The sequence below is a fragment of the Eschscholzia californica genome, unplaced genomic scaffold (assembly GCF_041429995.1).
Source record: "Eschscholzia californica isolate CP2 unplaced genomic scaffold, dmEscCali1.0.p SCAF_4, whole genome shotgun sequence".
Lineage (NCBI taxonomy): Eukaryota > Viridiplantae > Streptophyta > Magnoliopsida > Ranunculales > Papaveraceae > Eschscholzia > Eschscholzia californica.
The window spans coordinates 8,108,773-8,134,325 of NW_028238461.1; the positions used below are offsets into that span (position 1 = coordinate 8,108,773).

The 25,553-nt window shown below is 35.6% G+C and overlaps 3 protein-coding genes across 3 annotated transcripts; 1 reads left to right on the forward strand and 2 right to left on the reverse strand.

The window, feature by feature from the left end:
• Positions 1 to 275: 275 nt before the first annotated feature.
• On the reverse strand, positions 276 to 5,664 carry LOC147542256 (cysteine-rich receptor-like protein kinase 15). Its single transcript, XM_086632280.1, has 7 exons — positions 4,657 to 5,664; positions 2,552 to 2,662; positions 2,319 to 2,476; positions 1,941 to 2,151; positions 1,567 to 1,804; positions 1,331 to 1,481; positions 276 to 725 (listed from the first exon to the last, which is right to left on the reverse strand). The coding sequence occupies exons 1-7, from the start codon at positions 5,528 to 5,530 to the stop codon at positions 414 to 416; spliced, it is 2,055 nt and encodes a 684-aa protein (XP_086488406.1). The 5' UTR covers positions 5,531 to 5,664; the 3' UTR covers positions 276 to 413.
• Positions 5,665 to 6,672: 1,008 nt separating this feature from the next.
• LOC147542257 (pentatricopeptide repeat-containing protein At4g04790, mitochondrial-like) lies at positions 6,673 to 19,747 on the reverse strand. Its single transcript, XM_086632278.1, has 16 exons — positions 18,721 to 19,747; positions 18,570 to 18,614; positions 16,205 to 16,846; positions 14,237 to 14,416; positions 13,570 to 13,634; positions 12,527 to 12,634; positions 11,873 to 11,986; positions 10,388 to 10,483; positions 10,140 to 10,238; positions 9,615 to 9,734; positions 9,373 to 9,477; positions 8,372 to 8,536; positions 8,157 to 8,284; positions 8,000 to 8,069; positions 7,622 to 7,839; positions 6,673 to 7,256 (listed from the first exon to the last, which is right to left on the reverse strand). The coding sequence occupies exons 1-16, from the start codon at positions 19,013 to 19,015 to the stop codon at positions 7,082 to 7,084; spliced, it is 2,625 nt and encodes an 874-aa protein (XP_086488404.1). The 5' UTR covers positions 19,016 to 19,747; the 3' UTR covers positions 6,673 to 7,081.
• A 396-nt stretch (positions 19,748 to 20,143) lies between these two features.
• On the forward strand, positions 20,144 to 24,647 carry LOC147542258 (uncharacterized). Its single transcript, XM_086632277.1, has 2 exons — positions 20,144 to 20,292; positions 21,757 to 24,647. The coding sequence occupies exon 2, from the start codon at positions 21,768 to 21,770 to the stop codon at positions 24,438 to 24,440; it is 2,673 nt and encodes an 890-aa protein (XP_086488403.1). The 5' UTR covers positions 20,144 to 20,292; positions 21,757 to 21,767; the 3' UTR covers positions 24,441 to 24,647.
• The last annotated feature ends 906 nt before the right edge of the window (positions 24,648 to 25,553 follow it).

Consider the following 25,553-nt stretch of genomic DNA (forward strand, 5'->3'; position numbering starts at 1 on the left):
AGAATATAATTTCTAGGTCATCTCCACTCGCTGCCAATTGATTTTGAGTTGGATGATGACAAATTTAATATGGTATCAGAGTTAGGGGCCCACGTGATAGGCTTAAAAACTACATGTGTTCCACCTCACCAGAAAAAAGAACACATGTTAGGCTAACCACGCCACACGTGATGGGCTTCAAATCAAACGTGTGATAAAGACATGTTTTTGAAATTTGAAATTGTATTCCAAACAAAACTCATTTTGCGATGAACAAACTAACTTGCGACGGGTCATAACAGCAAATTAGTTATTTAGATTCATACTTCGATCCACGTTTTTTGAAAAATTATATTAATTTAAAATCAATAGTACAGATGGGTTCAACAATACTTTTGAGTAAGGTTCTTGATAAAACTCCCCATAAAATGTTGTTATCGTGGGTGGACTTCAGTAATTGATGCATAGTTATTAGACCTATCGTCCCTAACATTTGAAGAGCTGCAGGTACCACCTTTTTCAGTATACACAAAACATGGACGAGGTGATGAAGGTGCTGGGAGAGTGAGAGAGTTGTTACTAAGCATTTGAATGATGGAAACCATTGTTGGTCTTTCAGATGTATCTTCTTGAACACATAGTAACCCAATGTGGATGCATCTCATCACTTCGTTTCTCGAATAATTTTCTCCCAAACACGAATCTAAGAACTCCAATGCTGTCTCATTCATCCATTTCTTCCATGCCTGCAACAATTTATTCATATGTAATGCATTAAAAAAAAACTAAAGGTTCATAATTTGTTTTGGTTGTTCATCATTTTATGTGAAATCGGAACCAAAATTACCTAGTTAGTTGTTTTAGTGGGTTTTTAATAGAGTATAATGCAAATTGATGGTTGGACAAATCCTTGTACATCTCAGCTACACTTGATCATGACAACTCATGATCAGTTTAAGTCGTTATGGCTGGACCAACCTCATCCACTCTCGTTTCATATTAACCTAACTATCTAAAGTTTGTTATAGTTAGGTAGAGTTAGTTATGAGTTAGTTTTTCTGTTTCAAAGTCTTGTTAGAGAAGTGGTTGTAATCTCTCTTTAAATACTCTTGTACTTGATTCATTTGAAGCTAATGAGAATCAAATCTTCTAGTTTTTACATAGTTAGATCTTCAAACAAGTCCTCATTTCAAATATACATATTTTCATCTCAATAATATATTTGAATTTTGAACAAAGACTAGTTTTAAGATCTTAGTAAGATAAATTTTGTAACTTTTGCGGTTATTCAATAATGAAAACTAACATCATAATTTATACTTAAATCTCAACCAAGATTGAAATTTGATACCTTGGTAAGAAGGCCCTGGGAGCCTTCTGTGTCGACAAAAGAGTTGATACGATGTCCACTTAGAATCTCCAGAAGAAGGACGCCAAAACTAAAGACGTCTGATTTCACAGAAAAATGCCCATGCATTGCATATTCTGGAGCCATATATCCACTACATTTTCGTGTCAAACAAGAAACAAATATTAGTAAGTACAAAATTTTAACTCATGCAATTCAAATATACTCCATATACTTACTATGTTCCCATAATTCTATTTGTACTGTCTTGGATTTGGTCAACTACAAAACTCCTAGCCATACCGAAGTCGGCTATTTTAGGGTTCATATCTCCATCTAATAATACATTGCTAGCTTTGAGATCTCGGTGAATGATTCTAAGACGAGAATCCTCGTGAAGATAGACAAGACCTCGAGCGATCCCTCCTATAATCTTGTACCTCGTGCCCCAATCTAAATGTGTACGTTTGATCGGATCTACACATGCATCCAACCAAAGATAAATTTAACAAATGACATTATTGAACTTAGCCATGAAAGCAGGGTTCGTTATTATATGCTTGTATTCTTAGATATGGAGACGTTAATTAGAGGAAAGAAAAATACATATTACCAAAAATGAATTGGTCGAGACTTGCATTTGGGAGGAATTCATATATTAGAAGTCTTTCTGCTCCATCTAGACAGAAACCCAAAAGCCTTACTAGATTCCTGTGTTGAAGTCTGAGTACTAATACGACTTCGTTCTTAAATTCTTCGTCACCTTGACCAGAAGTTTTTGAGAGTCTTTTCACAGCTATTTCTTGTCCATTTGAAAGTGTACCCTAAACAAGAAATTAAAAGAGGTATACGAGGTGAATATAATCAAATTGTTATATGACACCTTATTTTACTGCGTAAGATCATCTCATCATTATTACTAGCTTTTCAAATAATAAAAAAAATTAATTTAAATAAGAAAACAAAAAAACAAATTGATTTTTGTTATTACCTTATAAACAGCACCAAACCCACCACGTCCGAGTTTATTTGCGTCAGAGAAATTATCTGTTGCAGAATCTATTGCATTGAACTTAAACTGGTACGATTCAGAATCTCTAATCTCATCAACATCTTCGAAAAAAATATTCGCATGTGACGAATCTTTCACTGCAAAGCATAATTTAAGTTAGAGAAAACCAAAACAAAACACAAGCGAAAAAGATGAGCAAAATAGTTACGTACCATCATTTTTTACTTTCCTTTTCGTAGAGTAGAAATACCTAGCCGCAATAGTAGATAATATTGCAACAACTGAAACAACGACTATAACAATAATAATATTATTTCTCTTTCCTGCAAAAAAAAAAAGAAGATTTTACACTAACGCGATTTGAACGGCACAACGTATACTATAATAATTGAAATACAAAGCAATTATTGAATGACATAATGTATAATATAATACTAATTGAAATACAATGCAATTAATTGCACACATCATTCTAATTAGCCACAATATTTTTTGGTACAAGTTATTATTTGTGACACATAAAACTAGGTCGAGTGTTGCCCAACCAATACCTTGAATGATGTGGTTAAATAGTCAAGTGGGTCCTGTGTTGGTTCCTAGAGAACAAGAACTTTCTCTCTCCGCTCTCTTTGTTTGAGAGTGTATTCAACCCAGATTGATGAGGGACTAAGCATTGGCTAGTATAGTGATAACTACTACTATTTTTATATAGATTAGGTTTTAATCTGGAATCCTTCGGAAAAATAATACTTTTATATATGGCTGCTGCTTGGGGGAATCCAAAAATGATTCCGGGAAGTTTAAGACTTGGGTGGAAAAAGGTGAATTATCGAGTTGGATGCCCCCACCACTATTTCTTCTCTTCACGCGGTCAAAGAGTCGTTCACGGGCCATTGACGGAGTTTCTTCAAAAAATGAATTGAGTTATTCTTCCTCCTCTCCTCCCTCTACCACCATTACTAAGTGGACTACCATCACCACCTCTGACCACACACCGCAATTTCTTTCTCTTTGTTTTCTCTTTCTCTGTTCAAACTATATTTTTCCTCTCACTCTGAAATTTTAACATAACTTTCAATTTTAAGCTTTCATCTTCGACAAGAGCTTTAGGGAGAGAGAGAGGAGAAGGTGTTGGAATCAGAACCTATTTTGAATCGGTTTTACTCGTCAAACTAAGAAAATGAGTGTGTCATTGCGTTTTTCTTTTCGAGTTCTTAAGTTTAGAGCTAAACTCACTCAAATCCGATTCCAGATGAATGAGATATTAAAGTTTGAAGGTTTTTGTCGAAGTTGGTCAATATAGGGATTTAAATGTAAGATGGAAAAGTTAGGTTGAGGGTCGTTTTTCCAATGATTTAAAGCCTAAATCTGGAGACTCGGATCACATCCAGATGAAATAATTCAAACAGTCTCTTGTCTTTAATCTTCCGGACGCTTTCGGGCATACGTTAGGATACTATGGATCACATTCTTCACACCATTTGCTTTTAGATCTAACGACCAGAGATTCACCCATCTTCGAGATACTTTCCATATCGCCTCTAAACCAAACAAATCTCATTCACGCGAATTACCTTTAGATCTAACATCCCTGATCGTTGTTGACCCTTGTTTTGCTCCAATAGATACATCTCTAGTCCCAACTGTCACAAAATGTGTCCTAATTGCCATCAGATGTGTCGCATCCACCTATTCAAAATCTATGTGGAGTAAGTCAAGAGCATTCTATTTTGTCTAGAATACCACCTCAGCGTGAATATCAGAAGAATTCGACACGATATTTCTTTCTCTTCAAAATACATTAAGCACTGCATGTGTGTCTAGAATATAAGCCTTAATTAAGAAAATAAATCAAGAGTATGGAACCGAAAGCATTCTAGTATGTCTAAGATACGAAATCGACAACATTCCAGTATGTCCAGAATATAGAACCAAGAACTAACTTTCTAGTGTATCTTGAATCTAGAATCAAGAACATTCTGTTGAGTCCAAAACTTAGAGTCTGAAGCACTTGTGCCTAGAAGACAAAACCGAAATCATGGGGTATCTCAAACCAAGTCATGAGTTATCTAAAACAAGTCCGAAGTCAGGAGTTATCAAGAAATCAAGTCAGAGTCTATAAGGTAAGTTAGAAGAAGTCAAATAGTTCATATTGCTTTCACGGTAAGATCATAGAAAAGTTCTCTGTTTTGAATTTGGTCACATACTTCTTGTTTTTTCTAGTTTAGTCCACAAATCAAACTCAAATTGAAAACCGATACTTTCTTTTGACATTTACCCAAACTAACCCATTAAGATATAGAAAATAATGACTTACTGATTTTTGTTCTGGATCCATTCAAGGATGAAGGTGAGAGTAATGTCTGAGATGGAGAGGATGCTGAATCAGTATCGAACCCATAAAAAGACCTAATCTGGTATCTAAAACAACAACTCGGTCGAATAAATTCAGCTTCTTGATTCCCATAAAGATATCTCTTAATATCAGTTGTCACCCCTCTTAAACAACTCCTGCAATTTTCTCTTGACAAATCTGAAGTACATTGTAAGAACCCATATATCTTATCTCCATTTCTTGTACAATTTCTTTCTTCAGTAGCAAACCAAGTACTATTATTCGAAACAGTAGCAACTGATGAACTAACACCAGAAAAAACATTTCTCAAAAGATCATTCATTAAACCAACTAATACTTTCATAAACTCATTTGGGTTGACATTTTTGTCACTAAACTTACTCGTCGTGTTATAAGACATTGAAGCTTCTTCAATAGCTGAAACTGAAAGTCGATTCGAGTACCTTATCATGCATCTATGATACCATACTATTGCTTCTTTAGTATTGGAACATAATAATATGATTTCTTTAGATGCTTGAATTATACAATCTTGATAACATGTATCTAATGGAACATCACCTCTACACTGAAATGACCCGTAAACGGTGTCCGGATTCCGGCCGACACTGTTGTTGTAATAACCATTTTTTACAGTGATTGTGTTGCTAGTGATTGAAGTGGATAGAGAATTTAGAAGGAGGTTTAGGTTTGATTGATATATACTGTTTGGTGTGTATGTACCTCCTAAACAAAAGTGAGAAACGTAAGTAGAATTTACAGTTATAAAACAAGGGGAGTTTATGATTAGTATGGTAAAAAGAAAGAAAGGAAGACTAAAAATTAATCTACCCATAATTCTTGTTTTGTTGGTGGGAAGGTGGTGAATGGGTGATTAAGAGAAATTAAGAATAATCACTAGTACTAATCCTCAACAAAAGCTCATGTTATACTGTTATTTGTTAATCCACTACTTAATTTTCTAGTTTCAAGGGGAACAACTGGTGATCTCTTTTTTTATGTCTAAACTATGTTGGAATTGCGTAGAGGAAACACTATTTAGCCCTACAAAAAGCGGCCCAAACGAGGTAAACTCCTGACGTCATGATGACATAATGTGAGGAACCTGTGTTATTCATTTGAGTCGCTTTTTATCAGGCCAAACAACGTTATTTTTTTAACGCGTGGATCGGTGAATAGGGTGGCCTAATATGTGATTGGTGTAGTATTACTTTTTTTTTTTTTTGTTGAAGTAGTGGTGTAGTATTACTTGGTAAACAACAGAGTGTTCCCCTAAAAGCATTTTGGCCTTTCAACACAAAATGAATTAATTTTGGATGACCTTTGTAGTTGTCGACATTGTTCTCATACATTGGAAGTGTATAATAATTAGATGGCTTCCTCACCTCTATCCGTGTTAGTACAATAAACAATATATCGAAAACACCGTGATGGACCCTTGTTAACTCTAATATACTCGGATATCTAGACAATGCCCTCGACCTTGGCACAATGTTGTTGGATACTAGGTAACTGTCTTTTTAGATGTATAGCTTTTTGTCCTCCTACTTCAGCTTTGGAATTTGACTTCATCGAAAAAGTGATTTAGAATCAACAAAGTGTATGAATATATAAATGTATAAAGCCAGATTTCATCTGCTCTTTTAACAATTTTGATTCTAATTCCTGGAGACATCTGACTAGAAGTAATATTGTTCTCAAGGGTTAGATGTAACTATTACAAATTTACAACTATTACACACAATGATCAGAAATGTTTCAGGTTGCCCTACTTATTTTTCTGATAAGGGATGGCCTATGGGGTTGTAGGAATGTGTACAAAACTTTTGGTACGTCCTTGCAGAATTTTTCCGAAAAGAATTGCAATCTGCTGCACAGACGACACTGTTAAAGACATCCCGACAACTAAGGCGATGTCGGCAGCCAAGTCTACTAGTTTGAGAATGCTGTAAGAAACAACGTTTTACCTGGTATACATTTTGTAACATAGTTGATTCCAAATTTGAAATCTTAAAACAATTCAAAGTTAGCATTACATGAATGAGAAATTTGATGTTCATGCAATCATGAGTGAGAATAAATGTTTCAGAACAGATACTTGTAGACTTGAATCGGTATATAACAAAATCTCATGAACCCAATGAAACCTAAAGGAATAAAGATATGACAAATGAAGATAATGTAGAAGGAATAAATGATGAGTACATTATCGATCCAATGCCCGTGAGGATCCTTTTTTATTTTCTTGTAATGGGCAGCCGTGGAGGGTAAGACTTAGTTAAGGAGACTCCCCTCCAATTTTTTTAAAATAATTAAGGGATACATCAACAATAGATAAAGCCATGGAGATCATTCGATCTCTAAACAAATGAAATTACATGTGGACTTACAATTTTTCTAACTTACATTTTCTGTTTTTACCCTTAAGGGGCTTGGGGTCACTAAAAATGTCTCGACATTGATGGATTATGCGGCGAACGTGAGGATCATCTTTGGCTATTTTCGTCAACATTTTCTTTGCATCTTTGGTTTCTCCTGAAGCCAAGAGGAGTTGATACATTCTGTACAAGCATTTTCAAGAATCAGATGAATAAGAACGTCAGAAACAATGATACACCAACAACTCAATTGATAAGCAAAATATAGTCGAGGTAACGGATGCCAATTTCATAAAAAGAACGGAAACAGGCTGTAGTTTATGCAAACTCGTCACTGAAAGGAAATAATTATATTGTTTCACTAGAACTTTTTCGGTAAGTCTCCGTATTGGACTCGTAATTGTAGTGGCTGGAAGGTGTCCATAGAGCCCAATTGGCTCCATTTTATCCACGTCAAATTCATTTACTGCAGAAATGAATCCCCAAAGAGGGATTTACTACAGTAGAAATATGAGGGAGAAAAAGAAAAACATCGAGTACTGACTGACCTCAAGTAAGATAATACAGTGTAAACGAGGCCAGCTTTCTCATACTCTTCCCAGATCAACCAAGCACGCTGCACATCCTTGGTACTTACGCAAGTGCTAAGTAGAAAATCAAGGCTCGTACGAGAAGGATGAAGATCAACCTCTTCTTTAATAGCTTTTAGTAAATCTAATCCTAGCTCTAAGTCTGTTGGCTCTGCCTCCCAAATTTGGGCAAATACCTATTAAGCAATTGTAAACAAGTTAGTTAAAATGTCTTTTTCATATATATAACTAGAAAAATGAAACAACTCAAGAAAACATCTCCTCAGAAGAAGCTGGATAAAGGACTAAAGGACGATGGAAACATTTGTTAGGAAGAGAGAAAGAGAGAAGATAAACCTGATCCATAACAGTATACGCAGATAATTCATCTTTGCCTTTGAGCTGCTTAAGTAAGTTGATTGCGACACTAACCAAAGAAAATGCAAACGTAAGAAAAATAAAACATTGTGAAAACAACTTTTACAGGAAAGCGACAATATACTGTTTAGTAAACCTCAAATGCTTGTGTCGAACACAATATGTGATGCCTCTCTTACAACCCTCAAACCAATATTCTGAATCATCTAACATCCCAAGCAGCTCAATTACTCTATTTACTTCTCCTTCTGGTGGAAGGTACTCCTACAAAAATTTAACAAATAATAGAGTGTGAGATGTCAATGTATCGTGCAAACAACGTAACAAGACATAAGAGGAACTCAATCTTACTATTAGGCTTATAATGGCCTTTGGTTCTACGCGGGATCCAGCTTTCTTCAGTTCTTCGTATATTTCTAGGGCATCTGAAATTTGACCATTTGATGCAAGGCCTGATAAAAGCACACTTTTAAGTTCAGGCATGCACTTAACGGGTACTTCCTGCTCCAAAAATACCTAATCGCACAAAAAGCATCAGCTCTTAGTAAAAGAAAAATAGAAGTTGAAGTAAAATGTTCGAATTAAATTTTACTTGCGATGATTCGGGTTAGTACAAAGAGAGACGTCCAAAAAAAAAATTTTTCTCAGGAATTCTCGAACTAACTTTTCTGAGTTAGGTGATGAATGTGCAATTGCTACTGCTGGTGGAGATGTGGCGATGATGCCAATAAGTGAATGGAGTTTTCATTCATATCATTTACAGGATATATTTCTCTTATTGCTAATGATAAACAAAATGGAGACTGAAATTCATGGATAACTCAATGTTGTTTAACGCTGCCCGAAGGTCATAGTAAACCATATCAACTCAGATTGAGCTAAAAGTTGGCCCTGAACTGAAAACAGAAATGGAGATTTCATGCATGAACAACCCAAAGTTGATCACCGTTGAACAAATTCTAGAAGGAACTGACATATAATACAGATTGATCTGAAATTGGGTCCTGATTGCCGCTTACTTATACTAAGTCATGTGAACGAATTTGATCGACATTGTTTTTCTTCCCTAATGCCAATATCTTCAGTATGAAAATGGAGACATTTATTGATCATTAATAAGTCAGCTACGATGTGAACGAGAAACTTTGCCATTCTTGGAGAAGAAGAACATCAGTTATGATGTATCATGTATACAAGTAGTTTCACAGATGATACATGAAGTCTAAGTGTCTAACACAAAAATCAAGATGACGCCTTCTGTTAAGAATTCTGAATGTTCTACATGAACTGCACCATAGAGATAGCTCATGATGCAAATGCTGTGAAACCCATAAGTAGCTGCCAAGATGTACCTGCTTTGCCTTCTGGAACTGACCACATTTCACATATGCAGTTATAATTGCCATGTAAACGTGTTTTGTAGCTTGGATTCCAGCAGACTTCAATTCCTCATAATACTGAAAGAATTTCAATGAACAATTCTTAGTTTGGTTTCATCATCTTACGAAAATTTAAGTTTCCTCTCCCTCTGAATCACATTAGGAAAGCTAAATGCAACAAGTTTCAGCATAAACTTCAGTTTATATAAACATACCTTAACAATGTCTTTTTCACTTTCACAATAGCCAATTAAATAGCCGTAGGTCTGAGAATCTGGTTGTACATCAGCGCGTTTCATTTGGTTGAGGACATTCAACCCTTCATGAATATTTTTCTGGATGATTTTATATCAACAACGAATCAGTCAAAAAAGAGTTTGCAAGCAAATAAAAGCTAAAGGATAATCTATATTGAACTTAAAACACACCATAGGCTGAAATGTACAATCTCACGAGACAAGAAAGCATTTTCAAGAAAGCTTCTCCTCACAAAAACATGAACCATGTAAATGGAACAGGTAAAATGAGAACAACATCAGGGTTCTACAATTGAATGTTGGCGAAAACCCGTATAAGAAACTCTAACAATGGTAAGTGTAAATTTTCATAATTTCATGAAAACTTCACAAAAATGTTTGCACCAAGAAAAAGTACAGCTTGTTAGCCACATTAAATAAATGAACACTTATCAAAAGTTTATGCTGCCCAAATACGAAGGAAATGGTTGTACGGGGACTTGCCTCCCTGAAGTGTCCAGCCATTATAGAATTGTACATGTACGCATTAGGCCCTAAATGCATTTCTTTCAGATCTCTTAGAAAGTTGTAAGCACCTTCAAACTGAAAAACAAAATAAATAACTTAAGAAAAGAAAAGGAGGAAAGAAAAAAAAAACTTATCACCAGTAGTCTGTTTCTCAAAACAAAAAAAACATCCAAGCGTTGTAGTTCACATTTTATATCAGAAACGGGAAGGGGATCCAAACTCACATCTTTCATTCTCACGGACAAATTTATCATGATCCTGAATATTTCAGAATTTAGTTCCAAGTCATGTTGACGCATCATTGCATATACTGGTTGAACCTGAAAAGATATAGTATTAGGACAATCTCTAGTTTAGCTGATTGCAATAAAAAGCAAATTAATCAAGGAACATATATTCCAGAGGGAGCGACTTAACCTTTTCACAATTCACACAGGAAAAAATGATAAATCACAACTAGCCCTTTTTCAACAGAAAGATAAATAATGCCCCGTACCTGTTTTCTGTCTCCCCCGTTAAGAATGTGGAATTGTTTGATATTATTTTGTCATTAGCCTACTGATAGTTATTAAGATGACTCAGCTATTAACCAATCGAAAGGAAAATGCATAACTTCTTGTGGAATTATTAAGATGGAGGTGGAAGTCAATATAATGTAGGTTCTAAGGTGTGCAACAGAATAAGAGAAAATGTGAAAGGAACCATAATCTTGTTACTTAAATTCAAGTGGATAGATAACAAACACAAGCCTAAACCTAAAATTACAGGTAACACCCAAGTGAGTTTTGTTGCTCAAAATGATCCAAGTAGTTACAAGAGAGTTGTTTGAGGCATGCGAATAACCCAACTGGTATTGGGATCCTGGAGAAAGGCAGAAAGCATTGTTCATGACTCATGAGATAGGACTCTGACTAATGTAAATAGGGGCCCTCCCCTAAGGGTGTTTGACAAACAAAAGACATTTTATATACTTTTTCTAATTCTTTTCGATGGTATTTGTTGCTAAACTTTTTGTATTTTTTAGATAAGTTTCACTTTCATTTAGTTCACTAATTCAATTAGGAACAGGAATTAGAAAGTAGATAAGAAAGGGATCTCTTCTTCTATAAGTACTCAGGTCAGGTCGGATAGCTAATGACTTTGAGTTGTTTTTTCGTTTCTTATATGTTTTCTGCAATGTTTCAAGTTTATGCAAGTTCCATTGAGGTTTGTTTGTTATTTAAAAGTTATAGTTGAAGATTCAGTAAATTTCAGGTTTCTGCTAGTTACATTTTTGAAGAACTCTTTCGCAAATTGTTTGATTAATTCAAGGTTTATTCAGGTTTTATTTCTGTTACTTTTCGTTGTTTTGTCAAATTCTGGTTGAGTTTATTTTAAAGTGCCTCAAGAGGAGCTTTTGTCTACAACTCTATGTCATTAACTAACTCCAGTAATTAAAAGTACAAGCTGAGAAAAAAGAGTTATACCCAAGGACTCTAAAATAGGTGCAAACAGTTACATATCACATCATGCAGAGAACTAGTTAAGCAATAACATACGAATGTTATATGTTGATACACGTGCACATGCTTTTCCTCATAGTTGTACCTTCAAACATGGCAATAAAAATGTAAAACATCATCGACATGCAATCTTTTTAAACAGTGAAAAAGTCCATCCAGCATCTGCACATAAGGGAAAAGAATGTAATAGAACGAGGCTCAAAATACCAAATCAAGCTCACGGCTCTCCTCAACTGCATCTAAGATGGGGTAGAAAATATCAATTGATAGGGAGAAACCCAAATGACACATTTGATCAACAATATCGAGGGCAGAATGCACCTGCAAGAGTATTTTGAAGAATAAACTCAATTAAAATTGAACGTCTCGTAACTATACATAATCAAAATGTTGGAAGAGTTTCCATGTTTGTAGGAAATATGAAGTTTTACAGAAGTTTAATTATTCCTAATCACCGGAATCCAGGGCCTCGTGGAGTACCTGATTAGGCACTGGGGACATGAACACAGGGTTACTGCGTTTCTCCTGCTCATATCTACTGACTAGCTAGTAGATTGAGAAAGAATCTGCTGCTTTTTGAGCATTCTTGTTACACACATATTCTTAAGACCATATGATCCTTCAGGAATTAGAGTCCTAATGTTCGAATTTTACATAAAATTCTTTTACAGACTCACAGTTGTAAGAAACCCTTAAGCAAGGAAAACGAAACAAATGAAGATCATTGGAGTGAATCAAATGATACCACATTTTAGACTTCACTTTTCATATAATTGAGTTATCCAATAATTATGATCAGAATATCAGATAAAGCTTTTACACTTTAAAATCAAGTGATCATAGCTTCTAGTTTGTTCATACCTCAAGTGAATCACAACAGTATCTCACAAGCTTCTTGTATGAGGTAGATGCAGGTAATACATGAAGCTTCTCATGCAACCTCTTGAACTCTAAAATGGCTTCTTCAACCTTCCAACATCAATTGTAGCATATAAGAACAGAGTTGCAGGGAGTAAGCAGCTTACTAAGCATACCAACAGCAAAGAGTAGCTTAGTTCATTAACCAAAACAAACAAACTGCTAGGATACAAAAGATGTTAACTACTCTTTTGAACAAGAGAAAGAACTCAGATTAATATTTTTTGAACTGTACAAGTTTTTAAAGCAAATCTGGTTAAGAGAGACCAAACAGAGATGAAGCACTAATTACATGTTGCGAAGTCGTCGCCACCTAAGTACTACGATCAAGGAATGAAGTTTCTGCGGAAATTTCGGTAGGCATGGAAATGGAATATTTCGGCCATTTTGATCGAAATATTTTGAAACTAATTTCCTTAACAAGGCTTTGTTAAGAGAAACTTAGTTAGTTATGATGGAAATTTTGGTAGGTATAGAAATGAAAATATTTTGGTCATTTCATCCGAAATATTTCAAAATTTAATTCCTGCTATACAGTAACACTTGTTCTTACAAAGTTATGACTAAACAGGGTTAGGACCCAATCGGTGGTAACTTGCTTCAGTTTACATGATAATTTATACCACATTTTGCAAGTAACAAATAGATACTTAGATGTTTACCAGATGGTTGAAAGTTGAAACTGTGTGTATTTAAGTTAACTATAGAATTCCACAACCTCTATGCAACTCATGCTTTATAGGTTACATAAGTATCCCTTGTCGCCTTTTTTCAAATAGATATTTTTTCAAAAACGTTCGATATTATTGTACAGTAAGAACTCTTTGACTTATTTATATAGAGTTACAGAGGATTCAAAACAAAATACGATGAATAGTTATAACAATCAAAGTGCATATCTCTACTCTATGTTAGAAGATGCACTCCATGAAATTCACAGACGGAGATTACTGGTATTATTCGTGAAAAGCCCCTTACTTCCTTACCGATAAATCCGGCATGCTGGTAGTGTAGCTGTAAATGAAGTGTGATAGATTTTCTTCTCCCACTTCTGTTTATGGCAAGGTAACAAAACAGTTATGCGTATGCAGCAAATCTTTCAAAAATAGCAGAAAAATATGTAGATTAAGCTATTGAGAACCTTATCGAATTACCGTTGGACGGATTCATTAACTCAGTCAACATTGATGGTAAATCATATTTGTTTCGAGTGTAATGGAAATCCATGCATAATAGACCAAGGTTCGAGAAAATGATAAATCATATTTCTTTCGAATGTTATGGAAATCCAGGCACAATAGACCAAGGTTCCGAGGAAAAAAGACTAACTGAACAGATAAGCTCATTTACCTAACCCAGCAGTCCCATCCTAGGTCATTTCAAATGGTTCTAATGACTGAGAACAAAAAGATGAGGTTAAAATTATCTTAATCCATGTTAACAGTTCACCGCAACAAACTCAAACCTTATGTTAAGTTACATATCAAGTTTCAGAACAAAGAGAGGTTTGTCAATCTGCCAGTCGAGTGAAGTCGATTTGCCAATTCATATATTTTACTCACTCACCCTAATGGTTTAACAGCTGAAAAAATGACACTTTTTGGTATAAAATAAAGGTCCTCTTTAGCATATAAAGATAAAGGAAGAACATACCAGAGCCTTTTAATGCTACAATGAACTTCTGTGCGAAGTTTTCCAATGTGCGTCTTCCTAAGGATTTAAAGATGTCTGACAAACAGTCCAATGACGAAACTTTAGTTACATCAACAACATCTAATAACCGCAAAAACTCTTCATTTCTGTCTCCTTCGCACAGCGCCAACAAATAGTTTCCTGCCAAAAGCATCAAATTCTGTGAGTTTCAGCTTTGTCTACTGGAAGCTGCAAATTCTGCTTGCACCAAATAATACAATTATTCAATTCATAACTATCAAATATAGGATAAACGAAACTATAAATGGGCATAATGAGCTGCAAACCAAAATCAGAGTCAACGTGATTCAGTGAAATTTGGAAAGGTTGAGTGATGATCAGTAGAGGAGCTTCTGCAGGTTAGAAGGGACTAATCTTTTTAGCAGAATTAAACTGATTTTGAGGGCTTAAAAACTTGCATGCAGAACAGTGGTGTAGACCTAACAACATCAACCAAATGCTATAACAGTGGGAAGGACTTTGCAAGCAGAAGAACAGGAAGGAAATACGGCAACTGGTCCCAGCGGCTATAATCTGGAACATATGGAAAGATAGGAATAACGAAGTCTTCAAGGATATGAACTTAGTAACCAATCTAGACATAAAAGGAACAATATTCTTTTGAGCTAAAAGATAAGAGTCTTCTAAAATATATCTTTCACAGATGTTATAGTGAACTGGGAGGCATGGATATCGTGAGAGAGCCCATGACAGTTTGTATCTATTCCTTTTTCATTAAAATATTCATTCGAAGTTTCAAAAAAAACAACTAGCATGCAGAAATCTTTTAGAACCTTAATCAGCTTAATGATGGATGGAGAACTAACCATCAGAAAGTTTTGTTTACGAAACCATTCTCAGATTATAATGGACGATGAAGAGCTTTCCCTAACATAAGCAAATGAGGAACTCAAAATCTTGAAGGAGGAGACTACAGTTACTTGTTCAATTATTATGGATCATCTCCAAAGATTGACGAAAGGAAATGACCGATAAGCATGGCACTGACTCAGGCAATGATCTAAGCTAAATATAAACATATGCTTAGGGAACTCCAAAGAAAGTAAAAGAGTTTTTATTTGGACAATAATTGTCACATTTATATCCATGCAAATATGGTTGGTTGTCTTTAGTCGATTTTCTTTTGAAAAAGCAGTTCTCTTAGACTTGTCCATGGAAAAATATAAATTAAACAGTTAGAGTACAAAGAGGAAGTAAAAAATTCTAAACTAAAGATAAAAATAAAAAAGTCATAGCACTCACAGAATAAACACCAAATTGAACAATTGTTAGTCCTTTATGAGCATCTCACTCACAACACAAGTTGTACAGAACAAAGTGGCAGAAAAAAATTTAAACACAAAGGAAACAAATCTAAAATGCAAATATCGGAATTGTGATACCCAACGTTTCTTCTACAAATACACTCCTATACACACATCTTTAGAAAGTTGGATCTTAGTTGGGCCTTTACTGAGTAAAGGTAAGACTAAGGAAGAATAATCATTCAAAAAAAAAGACTAAGGAAGCAGTATGGTCGTGGTTGGCTACATCCGACCACGCTTTTCGTAAAACTGAAATTAAGAACTTCCTGCTTTAAAGAACCGAAAGCTTAAAGATGAAGCGAATAAGCATATATATTTGACTCCCCCAAGAGGTGAAGCATAAAAGCATTCAAACAAGTCATGTTACACAAGTAAAGCATGGAGCTGGTTTAGAAGCCTTACGCTCTTAGAAAACAAAAAAGCCCTTTTCAAGTGACAATCTCTATTAAACTGTTTCTATTTGAAGATTAGTTCAACAAAAACAATATGAATATCCTGAAATTCAGAGGACATTTACTGAAAGTAATACGTATATGAACAGATTTGAAGAATTTGGGCACAATGATCCTAGAAGATAGAAGTATGTCAAGGTGTGAAACTGTACCTGCAATGCCTAATCCGCCACCATCCTTATCTTCTCCTATTGAGTTGCAAAGCTCTTCAATTTTATCTTTGTCATCAACTTTAACCCAAAGCAACATCTCATAGTAACCTAATCTTGCAAGTGTGTCAGGATTATCATTTTTTATACAATCAATTAAGAACTGAAACTCTTCAACCATTTCCATATCGATCAAATATGTGAGCAATGGACCATAAGTTTCTTCTTCAATCCGAAAACCTTGTTCTCTCATAGCTCCGAAGAGTTCGGATGCCTTATAAATGTGTTCCAATGAGACATCTATATCCCGACTCGTCCTAGCCTTCTCTATACAAAGTCCTATCAATGTATGAAATTCTTTCGTACCAGTTTCTCGGCCCAATTTACCAAAGACCTCAAGTGTAGCTTCTGTGCCCAGTCTTTTCCCACATACTGACACTAACTGGCGAAATCGACGAGTCTGGGAGTCCTTTGTAACCCATTTCTGTTTCCTTTCACGTGACAACTCCTTCCTCCTTTCTGTTACACTGTTGCTAGACACTTTTGAGAACCATGGTATGTCCAGGGCTGGCTCCATGGAGTTCTGGTCATCAGGCATATCCGAAGTAGGAAAGCTGTGCGCCTCTGAAGTTATAGCAACATTACCTGCATATGAAAACAATACATGTCAGTGAGAAAATTAACTTCTTTTCTGTTTACCCAACATTTCCTGCAGAAATACACCAAAGCACAAGCACAATTTCCTGTGTAACAAGAAAGTGAGAGGGATTATCTAGCTCGTAGGCCATCACTAAGTCTTTATACTCCATGGCGTACACGTACTCTCCCGTGTATTGCACCCTCATCCACCCTTTTGTAATGCAATTACTCAGGTATGAAGCCATTCCCATTTGCAGCACAATTCCAGCCGATTGCAACTCTTTTTTTTTGGAAAGTGACTACAGAAGTCATTACAATGGCATTTGATACCTCAAAGATGTGATAAGCATGATAACCGCCGAATTAAACCTTGAAACAAACGGGCTTAAAGCCCAACTAAACTTTTGGCCTAAAGCCCAATGAAATAAACGGCCTAAAGCCCATTTAGCTACATTTTTTTCGAAAACGAGCAACCCAAGTTCAATAAACCATGAATTCTGCCTCCTCTGGAAATCAAACCTAGGACCTCCGAAATTTTGGAGTTTATTTCAACACTATCAACCACTTGGACAACAAGTGTCGACTGCAGATTGCAACTGTAATTGCTATCTGTTTAGATTTTTTTCGCTTGTTTACTTACCTTAAGTAAAAGTATTTACTTGTGACTCGAGTTTGACGATAAGTAGTAGAACATTTTCCGGTTTCATTAGGTTTCCATTTAATCAAAGTAGTAACTAAATGTCTAAAAGGAGAAAAAGATGACTTCCCATGTATGATCAGATATTCAGATCTAGCCAAACCCCAGAGGCAGACAAGATGGGTTAACTCAAGTTTATGAATAAAGGATATAATTTATTATAAGTAGAGACTTTTATGAAGTTCTACTTATTTATCGAAGTATAGACCTCTGCAGTATTTCTTGCTATGAGTTTATATCACTTTGTCCATGCAACATACCCTCTAATAAGATTTTTATATCTAAAGGAGAAAGATATAGACAAAGACAATTGAAGGAAATTATCCTGAAAGCAACTCCAATGGAGAAGTTCTTATGTGGTATGTCTTAGAAGACATTTTCTTGAAAATTGCTTCCTATGAAGCAAAATAGTTCACCATTTGGCAAGGAGGCAAAATTTCATCTCCAGCAGAAATGTGATCAACTATCTTCTTTGTCCACATGGCACTTAATTGTCCACTCGGTTAGAGTTCCACTAAACCCTCTTGCTAGAAGATATGGACTTTTAAATTTTATTTCTAATTAAAAAATGATATTGACTTAAAAAATTTGGATAAGATGGGAAGACATCAATCTTATCAACCTCTAGAATCTATGTGCTTCCCATTGTTGCTTAATAAGTGAGTTTTTAAAAAAAAAAATGTTGCTTAATAAGTGTTGGCAATGGTTGTTCTAGAGAGCTCTCGTTTCACCAAGAAGGGAATTGAGCTTCATTTTACAACACATGTCATGGAGCAGGGGAGCGATGATCCAACAGGCTGACAGCCTCTAGCAGATCAGCTCTGTTGCAACGGTGAAGTGCCCTAACTTTATTTTAGCAATTTGTAGGTGCTTTTGCAGGATAGTGGAGGGGGGCATCAAACAGTGATCCAAACATAAACTACAAATACATTTTAGGGCAATACCTAACAGAAGCAACTCTATCTACCTAACAGATAGTAAAATCAAATTCTTTTCATATTGAGATTGATGGAATGCAAGTCTAGAACATACCACATACGAACGAAGTTATACGCTGCAACATATTTCCCGGTTCCACTGCAATAAAAAAAAAAGTATGACCTATTCAACATGATTGTTATTTCTAAACCAAGTAATTCAATTTGAACAAAAAAAAAGAGAACACTGAGAAATCGATGATTACCAGTACTATGTGACTGAAACTTCTTCAAAGACAAACTTCTTGAATAAGATTCTTTTGCAGATATTGGAGGGGGTTTCTTTGATCGTAATTTTTCTTTGAATGATTTCTTAGAAGATATATTGATAGTTTCGGAACTGGAAATGCTGGTGGTATCAGAGAAGTCCGTTAATGGAAATAGTTGTTCCAAGTTTATGTTAGGTTTTATCTTTTCAGCTATTTTGGTCTTTGAATCTGATAAACCCTCGGTAGCGGTACGGAAGAGTGAGCTCAAGATTTTGGGTTTTGATCCACGCATTATAATTTATTATAGAGAGAGAAAGGCGTTCGTTCCCTCCCTTCCAGAAAACCCTAAAAGATCATCTTCTCAGCTCAATCGATTGCATCTGTAATTGTTTTAATCCCTGTTGTTGTCGTTTCTGCTATTGTTACAGTTTTACTTGGAATTTGAAGGTTAGAGGAATTCTTTCCTTGTGAAAGCAGAAATGAATCTCTTTTGAGGTTAAATCAAATCTTCTTCTAGGTTTTCATTCTCATACTTAATCTTCTCATCGTATATTGCTGACGAAGATCGACTCTCTTAAAATTGAGTTGTCTAGTTCGTCGGTTCAGTTGAAGGTAGTGGAAAAAGGGACAGGAAGAAAATGAAGAACTGACTAATGAAGAGGAATTTAGCATTTTAGGTCATCTAATTTGACTGATAGATTCTACTTCTCCGTCATCTTCTACTCCTCCGTTTCTCGTTTGAGAGAGTTCTTAATTTTGTTAGGGTTTTAGAGGGTTTTCTTATTCAAATATTGAAGGTAAACTTAATTAATAGGCCTATTAGTTTTATTCGGAAGTAGCTAACTTTTTTGACAATCAATATAGAATTCTGTGGTCGGGTAGTCCACCCGACCATTGGTGTGAATTCGGTGGACCAAGAGACGAATTTATAACTTTGTTCATTTGAGGTGGACTACCCGACCCGAGTCCACCGATCTAGGGTTCGTTTAAGAAAATATCGTCAAACTAGATTTATCAAGTCAAATCTACCTTTTCTCTTTGCGCATTCCTCATCCAAATGTTTGTAATATACCTTTCGTATGTGTAAGTTGCGTATAATGGCCCACTAATGCACGTAAATCTGGTATGATAATAAAAAAATGTTCATCAGCGGACCACAGTCAATAAGTCAAGAAAGGACCAAAATTCCAAAGGGTCAACCCATATCAAGTCCGCAGGAAGGTTGAATTCAAAGAGGTCTACCACTTAAATCCATAACTAGGGGGTTATTACTGGGAAATTAGGTCAAATGACCTTTGACTGGGTCAAATTTGTTAAAATGACCCTCATTTTGAAGTATTGGTCAAATGACCTAATTTTAGCCTTAAACTTCCGTATTTGCCCTCGTTATAAAAGGATGTCTAGATAATCTAGACAACCGAAAATAACAAGGATATCAGCCCGAGTAAAACTCTCTCTCTCTAGTAGAACGAAAATCTTCCCATAAACTTCTTCGTTTACTTCTCATTCTCGCGCCGTTTCTTTGGATCGATAGTTGGTCTCTCACACACACTAATATCTTTGATGCAGGTATGGCTATCTCTCTCTCTGGATGTTTTTTTTTCGGTTCAACTATAGGGTTTAATGGAGCATAAGACACATCTCCTGTTTGATCATAGATCTCATTTCATGAAATCCATGATTTTATTAGTATTATATCAGTGGCATTATTTAAGTTTTATCTTCAAACTACTTCAATTAGGGTTTAATGGAGTCTAACTAGGGTTCTTACCCACATAATAAATATAGCACATCTACTGTTTGTCAAAATGCCATAGTGAAGATAAAAGTGTCTCTCCACAAGTTTCCTCCCAGATTGTTGCAGCTGTTATTGTTTTGTTACTTGTCATGGTTTCTTATCAATCTAGCTTCCATGATAGTTGGTTTAATTGATGAAGAAATACAATTAAACCATCTCTATGGTTGGTTTAATTCCATGATAGGTATGATAGTTGGTCTTTCATACCTAGTATTCTCTATGGTTGGTTTAATACAATTAAAACATAATGATTAATCTTGATTGTCAATGGCATTGAGGTCATCTCTATGGCCGACTTATTCGAACCTGCAGCTATGGTTGGATTTTCGGATCATTTGATCGATCCCCAAAATACCAATTTTCAGACTATGTATAGATTGAATGTTGGTGGACAGTATATACCACCAACTAATGATTCTGGACTTACTCGTACTTGGTACGATGATTCTCCTTACTTATATGGAGCTGCATTTGGTGTTACTAGTGATGATTCTAATAAAGTAAACGTTCGGTTCCCAGTGGATATGCCTAAGTATGTAGCTCCTTATGATGTTTATAGTACGGCGAGATCTATGGGTCCAGATTCTAAACTCAACCAGAACTTCAACCTAACTTGGGTTTTCCATGAAGAAATACTAGGTCTTTCTTTTGTATACTAGTAATTAGATCATGAGTTCCTAATTAAGATGATTGTGTATATTTATGTTGTGATAAAATTATTACTTGGGAATAATATTTATGTGTTTATAGAGGTGTATATTAATGTACATATTAGAAATTTAAGCATGTTTAATATTGATTTGGGATTTATTGGCTAGTTTTGTGACTTAATCATTTGAGAAGCTAGAAAAGTCATCAAGGAAGGGAATTCAGTTCAGTTAGATAGTGAAAAGGAAGAAGAGTTAGAGAAGAAGAAGGATAGTTAAGTTGAAATGCTAACCCAAGGTAGAGTAGAATGAATGAATGAGAAACATGAGTGCCTAAAGTGTTGGTCCAATGAAGAGAAAAAGTGTGTATTTATTATGTTAATCTAATTAAGAAGATAAACTGAAAAATGTATAATATTACTTATGATATTATATGAAGTATGGGTTAAAAAGAAAAAGTGCAATCATATCGAATTCATGTTATGTGTTTTCAATTTACATGTTAAATTCATGTCATGTTTGTATGTATTTTAGAAGTTGGTATTAATTTTACTACGTATACATAATGAACTTATCTTTGTTTTGTAGGGTAATCCGTAATGGAATCCGTGAGCATTTGGTTATTTCATGGTGGTAAATTAGAAAATGTGAATAACGAAATAAAGTATATTGGTGGTAAACAAGCCGGAATAGTTGTATCAGGCGGGACTACACTTAGAGAATTTCGTGAAGTTGTTAAAGATATAGTATGTGAAGATAGCACGACAAGTTTGCCAAAATTGAGTTTTATGGTTCCGGGGACGATTCAGAGTCCTTCACCTATGGAAATTCAGGTTGAGCGTGACTTCACATTTTTCTGGACACTTGTCAAAGGTAATTTCCCGAAGTGTATTCCATTGTATGTTACTATGGAAGGTGGTTCACACTCTAAAAACGTAGAAAAGGAATACCTAATACCAGAGGAAGTTCCTCAAAGAGAACAAGTGTGCTCGATAGATTTGAACATTCCATTCACTAACTATCCGACCACCTCACCAAACAGAACAGTTACAGAAGAACCTATGATCAGAAAAAGTGTTGAGGTAGGTGGAGAAGAAGAACCCGGAGATTTTAGACATGACCATTATTCTCTCGATGAAGAAGATTATGTGGTAGATTTGAGTTCTTCGGGTGTAAAGGAAGAACTCGCAGAAGAGTTAAAACCAGACATTTGTTCTAGAGAACAAGAAGACTATTTGTTTGATTTGAGTTGTTCTGAGATTTGGGAATATTCCGATGAAGTTAATTTTGATGTAGGGGGTGGATCATCTGATGATGTTGAAGTACTTAGTGAAAATCCATTTGGTAGAAGTGGTTGCGAGCAGGAAAAAGTTAAAGGTAAGGAGCCTTTAGAAGACTTAGGTACGGAAGATGTTGATGTGCCTATAATTGTTCCTTCTTTACATGATCTACCACCACTTCCGAGTAGTTTTGAATCTATGTGTAACATTTATGAAGATGAAGACGAAGGGTCAGGTTCAGGAAAGAAAGACTTGGGTGTGAAAGTGTATGAGGTATTTAAATGCAAGAGTGCATTAAAAGATAAGATGAGTTTATGGGCTCTCAGTGAAAAATTTGAGTTTCGAGTAAAGAAATCAACAAAGAGTTTATGGTCAATAGCTTGTGCAGTTGAAGGTTGCAGGTGGAGTTTACGAGCAATTAAAATCGGCGAATCTAATTTCTTTAGGGTGTCTAAGTTTGAAGACACTCATACTTGCAGCAAGATTGGCAACCTCCACCGTGTGCATAGACAAGCTACTTCTAGAGTTATTGGAGAGTTAATAAGGCACAAGTTTGTAGGAGTGAAACGAAAACACAAACCGCATGACATAATCCAGGACATACAAAACGATATTGGTATCACTATTAGTTACGATGTTGCTTGGCGGTCAAAAGAACGTGCGATTGATTTGGTGAGGGGGTCTCCTGATGAAGCGTATGCTGTATTGAGTAACTACTCAAATGAGTTGTGTCGGAGTAATCCAGGTACCATATGCCACATTGAAAAAGGTAACTCAAATCACTTCAAATTTTATTTTATGGCACTTGGTTGTTGCATACGTGGGTTTAAGGAATGCATTCGACCAGTTATTGTGATTGATGGGACCTTTTTGAAAGCTAAGTATCTTGGTACTCTATTTGTTGCTGCTGGTCTTGATGGAAACAATAACATATACCCAATTGCATTCGGCATTGGTGATTCGGAAAATGATGAGTCTTGGCCTTGGTTTCTATCTCATATACGTCGAGTTATTGGCGATGTTAACGACTTAGTCATTGTTTCAGATCGACATAGGAGTATTTTGAAAGGAGTTCGAAATGTATTTCCTAATGCAATGCACGGTACATGCATTTACCACCTTAGTAATAATTTGAAGGCAAAGTTTAAAAAAGATGATTTCCTTTCGTTATTTTTTAGAGCAAGCAAGAGTTACAAACTTTCAGAGTTTGAACGGATATTCCTTGAGTTGGATCTTGCTTTTCCAAACGTTGGTCGTTATTTGCGTGATGTTGGAGTTGAGAGATGGGCTCGTGCTTATGGGAGTAAGAGGCGGTATGATATCATGACATCAAACATAGCTGAAAGTTTTAATGGTTTGATGCGTGAAGCAAGGGAACTTCCTATCACACATGTCGTTGAATACATTAGAGCAACCATACAACAATGGTTTTTTGAACGTCGGCAACAATCTAGTACGAGGGAAACAATTCTAACCCAATGGGCAGCAGACAAGGTAACTTCACGGATGGAACAGGCAGCCCCATATTTCGTTATACCAATCAGTTCAACCGAGTTCCAGGTAAACTATGATCGTACAAGTGAAACAGTTGACATGCTTAATAAAACTTGCAGTTGTAGGGTGTTTGATCTAGAGCAACTACCATGTATACATGCTATCGCGGTTATTAAACGCGAGGACTTACACATTTACGACTATTGCAACAAATATTACTATCTTGAAACAGTGCGCAAAGCTTATGCCGAATCTGTGTTCCCCGTCACATCTCAATCGGGTTGGTCATGTCCAGACCTTCGTGATGATTCATTTATTAGACCTCCAACTACCAGACGTCGAGGAGGTAGACCAAAGATAGCAAGAAGAGAATCGCGCGGGGAGTCTTTACCAAGACAAAAGAAGACATGCAGTCGATGTCATCAATTGGGACATAATCGGAAGACTTGCCGTTCGAATGAAGCAGTTCCATCTTTTTGTCAGACCCTTCCTCTTTGATGCAATTGTAAAAACAAAATATCTTTGCTTATTAAGTTTTTTACTACCTTAGTTGTGTATTTGTAGGTGTATAACACGAGTTATTTGAACAAAAGTATGCAGGTTCAACACTTAAAGGAACTTTGGTTAAATATTTTGGAGTGATTGTAGTACAATTTTGATGTATGCCACGATGAATGAATATGTATTTTTGATTTGCAATTATTATATAATTTGACTAGTTAAAATTTGTATACGAAAAGAGTCCACGAGAAAACGTGAATCACAGACTGAGTCTAGACTCCTGCAGTCTGAGTCTAGACTCCTGCAGTCTGAGTCTAGACTCCTGCAGTCTGAGTCTAGACTCATGCAGTCTGAGTCTAGACTGTTGCAGTCTGAGTCTAGACTCCTGCAATCGTCTTGTCATCATTGTTATCGTCTAAGTTACTTACAACCATGGAAAAACATTAATTTACGCCTTGGAATACCCACATACATATCAGTATTCAAAAGTGCAACAAGTAAAAATCACATACACACAACGAGAATTCAAAGATTATTTTTCTTCATCGACACAACAATTTTTGTCACAGTAGTTGTGATCTCTAAATCTTTTTTCTCAGCAATTTGAGCTAAATTTTCAAACATATTCTCCAGCTGGGCAATTTCGTCGTCCTTCAATTTCCCGTTAATTGAGATATTTTCATTAGTCTCAATTGTTCGTGATGTCTCGCCCTCATCCCACTTAAAATATTTGCAACGTGACGAGCAATTGAAAAAATACCTACCATGATTTTCATTGTTTTTGTTGACCCTTAACCATTGCATTACACCCTCTCCACACCTCGGACACATTTTTCTTGTAGGGCATTCAACCAATTTATGCCCAGCATCTCGACAACTGAAGCAAATGTCGTCGTTAAATCCTCCCATGACTAAGTAGAAGAAGATGATAAAGAAGTAGAATAAGAAGATTGATAGACTAGTAGTAAATAACAACTTTGTAATAGATGCTATCACCCATTATTATAGTCAATTGGAAAATGAGATTTATGGATTCTCCAAGCTGCCATGTGAGTAAATAGTTGTTTGATTGACGTGTAAAAAGTTGATTGATTGAAAGGCTTTAGTTGT

Excerpts from the sequence above, each read along its gene's own strand:
- LOC147542257 (XM_086632278.1), bottom strand. The coding sequence starts at position 19,015 with ATGCGTGGATCAAAACCCAAAATCTTGAGCTCACTCTTCCGTACCGCT. Across the intron at positions 8,285-8,371 it reads AGGCCATTATAAGCCTAATA|GAGTACCTTCCACCAGAAGG; the intron begins GTAAGATTGAGT and ends AAATTTTTGTAG. Across the intron at positions 7,840-7,999 it reads CGTATACTGTTATGGATCAG|GTATTTGCCCAAATTTGGGA; the intron begins GTTTATCTTCTC and ends ATTGCTTAATAG.
- LOC147542258 (XM_086632277.1), top strand. The coding sequence starts at position 21,768 with ATGGAATCCGTGAGCATTTGGTTATTTCATGGTGGTAAATTAGAAAAT.
- LOC147542256 (XM_086632280.1), bottom strand. The coding sequence starts at position 5,530 with ATGGGTAGATTAATTTTTAGTCTTCCTTTCTTTCTTTTTACCATACTA. Across the intron at positions 1,805-1,940 it reads TCTCGACCAATTCATTTTTG|ATCCGATCAAACGTACACAT; the intron begins GTAATATGTATT and ends ATGCATGTGTAG. Across the intron at positions 1,482-1,566 it reads AATAGAATTATGGGAACATA|TGGATATATGGCTCCAGAAT; the intron begins GTAAGTATATGG and ends ACGAAAATGTAG.